Raw genomic sequence first — 13,841 nt, 5'->3', positions numbered from 1 at the left:
TTTTTTTCCTTTTTTTTTTTTTTTTTTTTTTTTTTTTTTTTCGAGCTGGGGACCGAACCCTAGGGCCTTTGTGCTTGCTAGGGCAAGCTCTACCACTGAGCTAAATCCAACCCTAAAATGCTGTTTTCTTTTGACAACATTTTATGCATTTGAGATCCAATAAGCCATGAGCACGAATAATATTACCACTTAGAAGTTCAGAGATTAGTAGGCTAGTCACTAAATAAAATGAAAATATTACCTAAAGTCTCTAAGGCACACAGGTATCTACAACATCTAAAGTGGGATTTATTTGGTGGACCGCAATAAGTTCACAGAACATTTGCTGTAACTCAGGTAGAAATAGGCAAGTATTCACATTAGTCTGTAGTCCAAAAAGGTATTTGAGCTAAAATATGTCAATTCTCAGACCTGCAGTGGCTTAGAGATGGTCAGTGTTGTGTTTCTGCAGCTTCTTCAGGCTGTGGTATAGTGTTCAATGCTTTAGAGGGGTAGGCAAATTCATTTCCTTTTTGTTCAACAAGGCCTCATCTCCACTACATAAAACCTGGTCTCCAGTTCCACTATCCAATATCTGCCTTACATTAGGTCTTACCTCAGGGCTATTACACAAAGTGATTACATTATAAAAGGCCTCGAAATCACTCTGTTCAAATGTTACAGATGGTTTCAGCGATGATCCAGGGGCAAGGGAACTTCCTCCAACGATTCTCAGGTTAATAAATTTGATTTTCCAAGTATTTTCTACAAAAGGGCTACGGATAAGTCCAAAAATTTGTTCAAATATGCCCAAACAAGAATTTCCGCGGTGGACAGTCCCTGCAACTCCAACCATAACTAGTCCATGAGGAGAAGACGCACATTTTAGTCCTTGAGAATCAAGGTTGGGACTGAGAAAAAGAAATTCCTCTTTCACCAATGACAGTAAACGAAGGCTCACCATTTCTGCTCCTTCGTAGTCTGTCATGTTTTGTTCTGAGGTGTTATAATAAAACCTAAGCTTCACATCATGCCAGAAGTGCTGTGGGCCCCATTCATCCTGAGGTGGTCCCAAAAAAGGATTCTGAGAATTAAGAAGTTCAAAGAACCAGTGACAAAATTCTTCTCCTAAGCGACGAAAATCGACCTTTTCAGCTTCTTTATCTTCCTTTGCCTGCTGTAAGAGGAAAGCAAAGCGAAGGTCACCTCTCACATCCACGTTCCTGCCCAACCCAAGTGCTAATGCACCGCTTAAAGCAAAGGGAACAACTGAACCACACCCAGCCCAGAGAAACCTCTTTCAAAAAGGAAGCAAACCTTTTAAATTTAAATTTAGCTAAGTAAAATGTAACATACCCTGCTAAGGTGCCAGCTACTCTGGAGGCTGAAGTAAAGTTGGATTGAGCCCAGGAGCCCAGGGGTCCAAGATGAGCCCTAAGTATTCTCTCATCCATTCGTTCTCCTTCTCTTCTTTCCCATTCTCCCATCCCCACTCCCGCCCACTCACTTTTCTTTGCTGGGGTTGGTATCAAACTTGGTAACTCCCCTAGACCTTTTCTTTTTTTCTTCTTCTAAGAAAGAATCTACTATGTATCCAAAACAGTTCTGGGGCTTGCAATCACCAAGTTTCTTGTCCTCTGTATGCTGAGGTTACAGGCATGTAACATTCCACCTATTCTGATATCCTGTCTCTTCAAAGCCAATTACGAAACAGTAAATAGGAATGTTATATTTAATGCCAGTGAATTTGGTCCAAGAAGTTTACAAAAATAGGAAATGAACAAAGCCCTTTAAAATATCAGTATCTGCATGAAGTCAATGATAATGGTTTGTGCATGATTTTTCCCTTGATTATACACATCTCTCAAAACTTTACAATTGCTTCAAATGGATCCTTTATTGAATAAATAAAGGTGATTATAAAAATAAGACAACTACAATAATTAAAAAGCTCATGAGAAATTTGTGCATTTTTCTAACATCACCAAAAATTCTACTGAAGGTACTTAATTAACCTCTTGCCAATGGTATCTGCTCTAGCATTAAAATGACTTTTATTCTAACCAGTTTGTCTGGATCATTTTTTAAAAAATCCCTCCCTACCCTCTTTAAACAGATACTTCCAAAGTTGACTGAAATGGGCAATTTTCTATGACTGGAATTAATACTGTTTTCATTTTGGTGTGGTTTAGTTTTTTGTTTTCGAGACAGGGTTTCTGTGTAGCCTTAGCTGTCCTTGAACTGGAATTGTAGACCAGGCTTGCCTAGAACTCAGATAGGTACACCTGTCTCTGCTTCTCCCCACCCCCAAATGCTGGGATTCAAGGCACAAACCACCACTACCCAGCTACTGTTTCCTTCTTTTTTAATTAAAAGGGAATATTACTATGAAAACAAACCCTATAATCTAGACCTCATCCATCTATATATTTCAAAATCTAGTTCCTCACAAGAGTAAGATAGTATACCTTATTCAATACTACACAAAGCACCTGCTATTCAATATATTTGGCACAAATGTGATAATTAACTGTACTTTCTCCACCTTCACAGTAAGCACAATGAACATTCCTTTTTTTCTTTTCAGTATATTATATAAATTGCTATGAACATATTTTTTTCAGTATATTAAGCAAACAAGACCTTAAAACATCCTTTCCTAATTAAAACCTCAGAAATTATCCAGATTTCAGACATTAACATTAGGTACTCAACATCTAACACACACACACACACACACACACACACCCCTACTTGAGAGCAACCAGGATTAACTGAAGTAAAATCTTTTTAATTTCTTCAATGAAATTTTTATACAGATACCTAATGCAGATTTATACTATGAAATAGGAAATGTACAAAAGCTTTCTTTTAAAGTACACAGAAACTGTAAATACAGCTTCCTTTAAAATGAAAATATTCATATCGTAGACTCTGTAAACATATAATAATCCCCATTTATAAAAAAGAGGAATATATTACTCTTACACCTAAGTCAAGAGATCACATACACACGGTACATCTGAGGAATATTCTGTATCTAAGTTACTTTCATGGTCTTGAAGTATGTATAGGAGAGAGACTGGAAAACAAAAGGACTGTGAACCATGTACCTCAGAGCCAGGATTGTGCAGTTTCAGACAGAACAGGGACTCTGAACGCAAGCACAAATCTAGCATACCTGCTCAAAGAGCTGGATGTCCTCCGTCTTTTTAACTGGCTCTGCCGTCTCCTTCAGTTTTGGAGACTGTTCTTCCCAGTAACTTTTCGCATACTGAATAAGACCGTGTTTTTCAGTAGTTGGAGGTACAACCACCCCTTGTGTTGCCAAATACTTAAATATGACTTCTCGGTGGACTTTTTTGCGCCTCAGAAGTTCTTCTACATTTTGGCTATACACTAATATTGCACGAATAGCATCTAGAAAAAAAGTAAAAACAATTAATGGACAATTAGAAGGCATCAGCAAAAATTTTATTGAAAATTATTTAAGATCTTGTACTGATTCTTGCTTTTACATAACATGGCTATGGTTTGAAATGCAAGAAGTTTCTTACCCATTTGTCTGCTTTTTAAACCTTTAGACCTTAAACTTCCTTTAACTTGCCTGGCAGTGGTGGTGCACACTGGTGCACTCAGCTTTCGGGAGGCAGAGGCAGGCAGATCTCTGAGTCTGAGGCCAGCCTGGTCTACAAAGTGATTCAAGGACAGCCAGGACTACACAGTGAAATTTTCTGACTCAGGAAAAAAAAAATTATTTCTATGCTCTAAATACCTAAGATCCATAAATCTTGAGAAAATGGTTAAAATCGCAATATTTGATACCAAGGAATATTGTCAAACTTCTGACTTTACAGAGAACCAGAGTTGGAAAACAGCAGAATCAAGAGGTTTTTAAACTAAAAAGTTGGGCTGAAAACACAGTCCAAATAGCTTTCAGATATATTACTGCTGCAAAATAGGAAGAATTAAAAAAATAAAAAAGAAAAAGAAATTGCACTCATTACACCTACCTTTTCCAAAGATCTTATTCCACTGACACATAGTATCTTTGATGCCCCCACTTTTTAGTATCTTCCTTAATAAAGATGCTATTATTTTATTCCCACCCATTTAGGGGTAACTACTAAATCTGATTGTTTGTTTTGGAGGTCTGGGAGTGTTTTTCTTTTTATTTTGTTTGGCATTTCTATCCCTTTTCAGCAACATTTGTTTCACTGATATTTAGTTAGGATATATTTTTTTTTAGGATATTTTTTTAATGTTTTATAAATTCAACGTACATATATCCTTTGTGTCTTTTATTGTGTCTTTGTGTCTTTTTATTTAAAAAAAAATGTGGTCTTGCCACTTCTCAACTATGAATGTAAGATTTAAACTTTTATTTGTTTCAGTGGGTATCTACCTAAGATACCCACAAATGGTGTTTATTATCTCACTTTCAGGCTGGAAGAAAACAGCAGAAGCGGACTGATCCCCCTCGGAAATCGGAACTGAAAACTGAAACACACTCTGGGACTTCCCGAAAATCACGAAAAGTGGCTCAATCTGTTACTCGGGTCAGCAAGTCCACAAAGCTTTTACCCGACCAGTACTACTGTACAACCCACCAGCGCCCCTGGACCCGGCTCCGTCGGCAAGGAGGCTGGAGAGCTGTGCAGCGACTTCCCTGGGCGAAGCCGCCCCTCCCGACCCGACCAGTTGACGTGACTACCCGGGCACCCGCGCCGGCGCCTACCTTGGCGGTCCACAGGCTGCACCAGGCGGTTGGTGACGGTGTCGCAAAGGGCCATGATCTCGTCATTGTCCAGCATGCCGAGTAGGTTCCGGCAGCCTTCCGACTCTAAGTGGCTGAGCCCCGACATCTCGCCCCCGGGGAAGGGGGCAGAGGACGACGCCACCAATGTCGCCCTCACGGCCCGCGGGCCGGCCGGCGCCTTGGCAACAGACACCGGAAGTGCCTTTTCAACCAATCGCTGGTGCCGGAAGAGTCTCGAATATTCTAGCCCCCTGGGTGGAAGTCAGCGAGGAAGCGTGATGGTTCCGGCCCGTACTGGAGTTCCAGAGAACGCGATTTAAAGAAGCGTCCTGAGCATCTGCCTTCCACTCGAGGGTTGGATAGACACGAACCAGTAAACTCCTTTGCACCGCCTCCTGGCTAATGGTAGAGGCGGGGATAAGGGAGAGGGCGGAGCTCAGAGCAAGCAAGCTCCAGGCTGGCGGGTGGAGGTGCTTCTCCCCTCCAGGGTCCCCTGAACATTTGGAAGTGTTTACTCTGCTAGCCACCTCTGAGTTAGGTGATCCAGCACTTTGATATTCTTTAGCTACAAAAATTAGGCTACACTTTTAAACGCTATAGGGAGAAAATGTTTTAAAAGAACTTAACTTGCTTCTCTCTCTGTGATCCCACGCTTCGCAGACTTTTAGATAGCTATATTATAAAATTGAGCCCAAGAATGAGGTAGTGGACCTCCAATTGTCAGCTGGTTGGTCATTAAGTACAACTGAAACAACCTGGGGCTTTGGATTTGCATCTAATGTGGAGCTGGATGGGCAGGGTGTCACACAATCTTGGGACTGCGTCTCTGCAGGACCTGCTGCCATTAGATTTGTGCTGGTATCCACAAAGTAGTAATAGTCGCTTGGGTGGTGTGGGGAAAATACACATACACAAACACCTTGGGTAGAAAGTGATCTGTGTTGTGAGTATTAGTAGTAGAAACTGGATTTCGATTAGAGTTCTTTCGAAGTACAGAATTATTGAGATTAGGAACATGGTAATTTATTGTTGTAGAGGTTGCAGGGTGCTTAACACCATCCCCACATTTCCACAAAGAAAATTGCTCCCCTTTCTAACTTGATACAAGTGAAAATACCTCCAGACTAACAAATGTTGCCTGAGAAGGAAAATCATGCCCAGGTGAGCCACTAATTCAAACCCTACCCAAGAGAATTTCTGAGAAGATGAAAATATTCTTGTATTGCCAACACCAACCACTGTTCACATCTGGCTTTTGAGGTCTTGCAGTATGGTAGTAAAACTGAAGAACTTAATTTCAAATTTTATATGGCAGTTGTCTACTGGATTGGATCGTGCTGATCTAGAGTTTGTAGGCCAGTCTGTAGACAGTATCTTTTAGATTTGACCTCTGACTTCAGTTCTTTTATTTCTAAATCATACTTGCAGAAAACCACAAGGGTTTCCTTAGACATTATTGTAGGTCTCTGCTTCAAACCTATGTTCTTGATGTTTTACTTGAAAGGGACATTTTTCCTTAGCTCATTTTCCCTACTGTTTCTTCATGTCCCTGCTTCAAAATATTACTAGGAAGGCTCTAATGCTTTATCCTATTCAAAGTCACCACACACAGTCTGCTTATGTTTCCTACCCGTTTCATTTGTCTTCAAAGTATCTGTATAGTTTAATATATTATATTGTTTATTGTTCATATCCTGCACCCATCCCATTATAAGGTGAGTTCTGTAGGGTAAACAGTTTTTGTTTTATTACCTTTACAAAGCCTAGCACATAGTAGATATACTTTTAAAACAAATTGTGAGGCTACTTTAAAATTTTTTGAACAGGAATGATATGATCAGACTTGGAATATGGTATGAAGGGTAGCCTGATGGAAGAGAAGGGCAAAGAGAGCCCAATTGGGAGGCAGCTCTAATAGTCTGTGTGACAAAAAATGATACCTTGAGATACAGTGAAAGATCCGATAGTCTTGGGTAATGGCAGGCTAAGATCAAAAACTCAGGTGATAACAAATGCTGGCGAGGATGTGGAGAAAGAGGAACACTCCTCCATTGTTGGTGGGATTGCAGACTGGTACAACTATTCTAGAAATCAGTCAGGAGATTCCTCAGATAACTGGACATTGAACTACCTGAGGACCAAGCTATACCTCTCTTGGGCATATACCGAAAAGATGCCCCAACATATAAAAAAAAACACGTGCTCCACTATGTTCATAGCAGCCTTATTTATAATAGCCAGAAGCTGGAAAGAACCCAGATGCCCTTCAACTGAGGAATGGATACAGAAAATGTGGTACTTCTACACAATGGAATACTACTACTACTCTATCAAAAACAATGACTTTATGAATTCATAGGCAAATGGATGGAACTGGAAATTATCATCCTGAGTGAGGTAACCCAATCACAGAAAAACACACATGGAATGCACTCATTGATAAGTGGCTATTAGCCCAAATGCTTGAATTACCCTAGATGCACACAACACATGAAACTCAAGAAGGATGACCAAAATGCGAATGCTTCACTCCTTCTTTAAAAGGGAACAAGAATACCCTTGGCAGGGAATAGGGAGGCAAAGTTTAGAACAGAGGCAGAAGGAACACCCATCCAGAGCCTGTATGTGGCCCATACATATACAGCCACCAAACTAGATAAGATTGATGAAGCAAAGAAGTGCAGGCCAACAGGGACCAGATGTAGATTTCTCCTGAGAGACATAGCCAGAATACAGCAAATATATAGGCGAATGCCAGCAGCAATCCACTGAACTGAGAATGGGACCCCCGTTGAAGGAATCAGAGAAAGGACTGAAAGAGCTTGAAGGGGTTCGAGACCCCATATGAGCAACAATGCCAAGCAACCAGAGCTTCCAGGGACTAAGCCACTACCCAAAGACTATACATGGACTGACCCTGGGCTCCAACCTCATAGGTAGCAATAAATAGCCTAGTAAGAGCACCAGTGTAAGGGGAAGCCCTTGGTCCTGCCAAGACTGAACACCCAGTGAATATGATTGTTGGGGGTAGGGTAGTAATGGGGGCAGGATGGGGAGGGGAAGCCCTTATAAAAGGGGAGAGGGAGGGTTTAGGAGATGGAACTGGGAAACTGGGAAAGGGAATAACAATCGAAATGTAAATAAGAAATACTCAAGTTAATAAAGATAAAAAAATTTTTTAAAAATGTATCAATTCATTTAATGCTAGACTAATGTTGCCATGGAACATCTGTATTCTTTTTTTTTTTTTTTTAAGATTTTACTTTTCTATTTTTCGGAGCTGGGGACCGAACCCAGGGCCTTGTTCTTGCAAGGCAAGCGCTCTACCACTGAGCTAAATCCCCAACCCCTATTTATTTTTTTATTTATACGAGTACACTGTAGCTGTTTTTAGACACCAGAAGAGGGCATCAGATCTCATTACAGATGGTTGTGAGCCACCATGTGGTTGCTGGGATTTGAACTCAAGACCTCTGGAAGAGCAGCCGGTGCTCTTAACCACTGAGCCATCTCTCCAGCCCCATCTGTATTCTTTTTTATTCTTTCCCCATAACCATACTAAGCAGTACGGCAATCTTCAAACTTACTTATCTTATCTACCATTGGTCATTTCTGTCAGTGATGACTTCTGTCACATTTTTAAAATTTTGCTTAATTTATTTTTCATTTTGCATTTGTTTGACTTTAAAATACCCTTAATTTTTCTGATGAAGTGCTGAATTGTATATCTGTATTTTTAAAAAGACTATTGTGTTCCATTAAATAACTATTTTTGCATCTGTCCTAAGGAAAATACCTATAAGCTTTATAATTATATGCTTATTATTTCATTAGGGGAGGTTATTAGTCATTGAGATTTCTTGACGCTTGTTATATCTGTGGTTACTTTGAGGAAACTAACAAAAAATATAAAAGAAGCAACTTTAAAAAAATATATAAAAAATTTTAAAAAAAGTAATGTTGTCTTTTACCTCGCTAGGTCCAGCACCACAGTGCCCCAAAATATCTGCTGGATATCTTAATTCTCAGTTAGCAAAGCATCTCACCCGCTCTGCTCCATCCCCTATCACACTGCCGAAGGCCTCTCTCTGAGCCTGGCAGCAATCTCTCTACCTATCTAGTTCCTAAGGCAGGTTTCCATGCCAGAAACACACATCCCAACTCCGTGGTGGCCCCAACCAGCTGCCCCACACTCCATTACACTTAAATCTACACATAAAAGAACACACAACACAATAATCTTTGACCCAATTGGTAAGATATAATTGCCCACCTAAATATACAAAGCCCAGTATCATCCATCCCTTAAGAACATTATCAACAACCTGTAAGTACACAGAGGGGAATCTTAATTTTACGTACATGGCTTCTCACCCTCTCTCTCCTGTCTCTTCTTCCTTTCTCTCCTTCAAACTTCTCTCCCGCCCGTCCTTCCTTTTCCTCCAGTGACAGGCCTCCTTCTATCCTGTACCTGCCCCTTACCTCTATTTTACAAATTCAATGGGGAGAAGGTTCTGGTGAAGTCACCTGAGTAGTGACTAGGCAGCAGTCCTTGGGGCAGTGGAATTAGCATAAAAGTACAGATAACTCTGGGGCAAGCCACAACAACTTTGAACCCCAAGATTGTGTTAACTGGGAAAATCATGTTTCCAGTTGTAGTGTGGCTCAGCCCTAGCACACACCTTTAATCCAAGAGCTTTTTTTAAAAATTGTAAACAGAATTAAACAAAGTGAAACATAGCTCAAGAGTGGGGCAAACAAGCAATTGAGGAGAACTTCCTTTTGCAGCACTGACTGAGGAGGAAGGCCAGCTGCGTGCTTTCTCTGTCTTTCTGAGCTCGCAGGCTTTCATCCCAGCATCTGGTTCCCCAAGTCTTTATTGGCAAAATTGATTGGCTGAGATTTTGTTAAAAACAACACTAGATAGATAGATAGATAGATAGATAGATAGATAGATAGATAGATAGATAGATAGATAGGTGATAGATAGATGATAGATAATTTATTAATTCTTTGAGCATTCTGTACATTTTAATCACATATATTCACTCCCTTCCCTACTTTTTCCAATATTACCCCCCCACACTACCTTACCCATCCAAGCAAGCTTGTCCTTTTAAGTTTTTAAAACTGTCAAGACTAATTTGTGTTGCCAAGTATCCTTGGATATATGAGTTCCAACTAGAGTGTGGTCAACTTCCCAGAGGCTGTCTAAATCCTTAGGAAACCCTCATGATTCCTCTCCAGTGGCTAACAATTGCTGCTCGCTCGCTCTTTGCTCGCTCGCTCTTTGCTCGCTCGCTCTTTGCTCGCTCGCTTTCTTTCTTTCTTTCTTTCTTTCTTTCTTTCTTTCTTTCTGTCTTTCTTTCTTTCTTTCTTTCTTTCTTTCTTTTCTTCCTTCCTTCCTTCCTTCCTTCCTTCCTTCTTTCTTTCTTTCATTTTTTTTTTAACACAGCAAATTGCCTTTATGTCGGTGTGCATCCACATTTCAACATTTAGTGGTCCTAATACAGAGTAGGAGTGTGGCAATGAGCCAGGAGCCAGGCCCACCGAGTCTACAAATGATCTGCAAACGTGGCGACACACAGCTCCTTTGGGTCCCTGCCAAAGGTCTGAGGAACAACACTGAAACCGGAGTCTGTAGGGTCAGGGTCTCGTGTTCCAGCTATCAGGTTCCACACCAGACCTGATGGGTGGTCAGGGTGACTGAGAGCCCTGTTCAAACCTCTTCAATGCGTAAAAGCAAAGCAATTATGGGGAAAGGAACCAACTCAGAACCATGTGCACCAAGGACTCGCCACATGGCCTTTCTCTAGGCATATATCCAAGGACCCTGAGCGCTGGCCTGTCTGAGTCACCCTGGGACTGCTCTGTTCACCTCTAGACCTGAGCTCAAAGCTCAAGAGCTGATGGTGGTGGCAGGGCCGAGGACACAGTGCTCCTTTCCCAGGCTGGTGGCAGATGACGAGTGTGGTCTAGAGCTAAGAGAGGGAGGCCAGGCTCTTCCAATTTCATCCAGTGGCTTCTGGCCACAGCAAGTGTTGGGAGGTGACAGGCAACAAGGGACTTGAGGAGGGGAAAGCAGCACCCCTTGATAAAGATGGGGAGACGGGAAGCCCTGAACTCCTCACCCGCGGCCAATTTCAGAGGGAGGGGAGGTTACAATCTAAGGTTTGGCCAAGGGTGGATGTGGAGGAGTGGGGACCATGGCTTGGATGGGGCAATCACTTAAGACTTAAGAAAGCAGGGGTGCAGCCAAAGCGCCCCAAGCCCAGCGGTGGTCAGTCCCACGGCTGCTACCTTAAGCCTCCCCATCTATTCTAAGGGCCACCAGACAGCTGTGGCGGAGGGCGGGGCAGGCAAAGGCATACCCAGGCCGAGTGCCAGCAGCAGGTGATTGTATGAGATGTGTCTGTCCACAGTTGCGTTAGCTGTGCCCACTGCTCCCAAAGGAAACCGATTTCAACACACCTTCTTGATCCCAGAAGTTCAACCAGGTAGACAACGGTTACACTCAACAGATGATGTTACATAGCACAACTTAGGTATTTCAAATGGACAAGAAGTTAGTATCAGAGCAGTGTCTCAGAATGAAGTCTGAGTGGGGCTTCCTCTCCACTACTTTGAGGTCTACAGATGGATCTAGAAAATTCACTACTGTGGTAAATGAAGACTTGGGTTGGATGGGGAGGAGAGACTGGAGCCTTGGTGACTAATGGCTGTAACACTGTCCTTCTGATGGCTGTGGCAGCTTCATATTCTCTTTTGACATCATCAAGCGCCTCAGTTCCTGCAGGATGACTTTGATGCTGTGGGAATTCTGCCATTTTGCCAGCACTGCCGTGGCTCTTGGATCCACCACTCCATTGGAACTGCTCACGCTGCTCATGTTGACTCTTGTCACAAATCTCACAGACGGGGGGGGGAGCCTCTAGATACTTAAACACACAGTCTATCTTAAGGTTGTATATTAGGTTTTCGTAAATTGTTCGTGGAGACCCAATTATCACACCTTTTCATCTTATAAGTGTCATGTCCTTGTTGTCTTCCAGACCCCAGCTAACTTGCCTTTGCCTACTTCTTTCTGGCCATCTTCCAGCTCTTCCAACAGTCAGAAATTTCGAGGGACTTTTACTCCCAAACCTGTGGTGGCTGCCATTTTGCGTCACTGTCACTCCCAATTGCTGCTCTTAAGTTTTTGTCCTTCTCTGAAGTGTCTGCCTGAAGTTAAGGTGAAGAGACTTAGATAATTGCATTGACGAAGGAAGTCTCAGAAGCACCCATCATAGATTTTATTCTCTGGTTAAGTCTTATGAAGAACATTTTAAACAAGGGCAGCAAGCTGAAAAAGGAAAAATATCTAATATATGGTTTGAGTATTAAAGGGGCACTAGAAAGTGAAATGGAGCCTAATCCTGTGTTCTAGGAGACAGCAGTACACACCTTTAATCCCAGGAAACAGGAATGCAAATCTGAGTTCAAGGTCAAACTACAGAACAAGATCTAGGACAGGCAGGCTTAGGCTTAGGCAGTGAAAGAATTGGAAATAAATAATATAAAAGAACAAGGGGGTCATATTCCAGTTCCTACAAGCAGCAGAATTTGGCACTGCTGGGCCAACTGATGGTGGTTAGTTTGAGTTAAGAAATTAGTGGTGATTAAGAAGAGACCAGCATCACTGAGGTGAAATCTTCTAGGAAGTCTTTTCTGAGAGCACAAAGAAGTCATGTTCCAGAGATAGTCAGGGTTATACCTCCTGAAGCAGCTGTACGCAGAAAATCATGTGTGGATCCCAGACATTGGAACAAGTGAAATCGAAGTTACCTTGGAGACCCCAAGATGTTTGAGATGCCAGAGTGATGGACTGGCTATCTGCTGAGGAAAGCTACTAACAGGGAGTGTAACCAGCCCAGGAGAAAAAAGTTTGTTGCAGTCAACAAAGATGAAAAAGGAGTTGGAGATCTGAAGACTGCTTTGCCATCAGACATTGAAATTCAGAGTTCGGAGTGTTCCCAGCTGGTTTCCTGTCTTACTTTGGGAATTAGTTAAGTGATTGGATGATTCTCAGAAAAGACATTGAACTTTGGACATTGTTGAGACTGCTATGGGAACTTTTGAAGTTGAACTAAATAAATTTTGCATTATGCTGTGTTTAGAGATGGTTCCTATAGACTCTTATGTTTGGACAAGCCTATGGGGATCGGGAAGTGGAATGTGATGGTTTTTATGCTCAGCCCACAGAGTGGCACTATTAGGTGTGGCCTTGTTGGAGTAGGTATGTCACTGTATATGTGAGCTTTAAGACCCTCACCCTAGCTGCCTAGATGTTGAACTCTCAGTTCTGCCTGAACCATTCCTACCTGGTTGCCTCCATGCTCTTGTCTAGAAGATAGTCTGTTGTGGTAAAGACTCCAGGCCAAATATGCCCATCCAATGAAAACACAACTCAATATGAACAAGCTTCGAGCCTAGATTGGGCAGATCTACCATTACACTACTCTATTCCCCAGCTATGAGATCCCTTATTTATGGTTTCTCCAGGTCAAGTGCTTTAGCTCTATATTCCTTCCACCAACTCCTCCACTGTCCCTTTCTCCCCCGACCCCCAACTTTTCGGCTCCACCTTCCCTTCCCCCGCCCAATCACCTGCTCTAGCCTTTATTTTACAAGTTAAAATGGGGAGAAGGTTCTGATGAAGTCATTTGAGTATGTGATTCACTCTTAATCCTAAGTAGCCAGCCACTCTTGGGGAAGTGTAATTAGCATCAAAATACAAATATAGCACTAAGGCAATCCACAATAGTGGACTGAACCTCTGAACCTGTAAGGCAGCCCCAATTAAATGTTGTCCTTTTTAAGGGATGCCTCATAGTGTCTGTTCACAGCAGTAAAACCCTAAGATAGTATGTCAGACTTCATTTTTGTCCCTGAAATCACTGATTCTCAGGTAAAGTTGTCTCTGACACATCTCCATCCATGTTTGTTGGGAATATTGCATGGCAAAATAAAAATTTGATTATTCAATTGGGTAATCCTCTTAGGCACCTGATAAGCACCATTCACATTAATGCTTGAGTTGTTACAACAATGGGAGGCAACACAT

The 13,841-nt window shown here is 41.9% G+C and overlaps 1 protein-coding gene and 1 pseudogene across 1 annotated transcript; both read right to left on the bottom strand.

The window, feature by feature from the left end:
• Window positions 1-266: 266 nt before the first annotated feature.
• On the bottom strand, window positions 267-5,059 carry C7H3orf38 (chromosome 7 C3orf38 homolog). Its single transcript, XM_032908239.1, has 3 exons — window positions 4,718-5,059; window positions 3,161-3,399; window positions 267-1,156 (listed from the first exon to the last, which is right to left on the bottom strand). The coding sequence occupies exons 1-3, from the start codon at window positions 4,842-4,844 to the stop codon at window positions 476-478; spliced, it is 1,047 nt and encodes a 348-aa protein (XP_032764130.1). The 5' UTR covers window positions 4,845-5,059; the 3' UTR covers window positions 267-475.
• Window positions 5,060-11,086: 6,027 nt separating this feature from the next.
• Window positions 11,087-12,033, bottom strand: LOC116905842 (annotated as a pseudogene).
• Window positions 12,034-13,841: the final 1,808 nt, after the last annotated feature.

This window comes from Rattus rattus, chromosome 7, assembly GCF_011064425.1.
Source record: "Rattus rattus isolate New Zealand chromosome 7, Rrattus_CSIRO_v1, whole genome shotgun sequence".
NCBI classification, from domain to species: Eukaryota; Metazoa; Chordata; class Mammalia; order Rodentia; family Muridae; genus Rattus; species Rattus rattus.
This window is presented reverse-complemented; position numbering and strand designations above follow the sequence as displayed.

Bases quoted from the DNA above. Each gene is read 5' to 3' on its own strand.
- C7H3orf38 (XM_032908239.1), bottom strand. From the start codon at position 4,844: ATGTCGGGGCTCAGCCACTTAGAGTCGGAAGGCTGCCGGAACCTACTC. The intron at 3,400-4,717 runs GTAGGCGCCGGC...CTTTTTTTCTAG, and splicing joins GCAGCCTGTGGACCGCCAAG to ATGCTATTCGTGCAATATTA. The intron at 1,157-3,160 runs GTATGCTAGATT...TTCCTCTTACAG, and splicing joins ACATCCAGCTCTTTGAGCAG to CAGGCAAAGGAAGATAAAGA.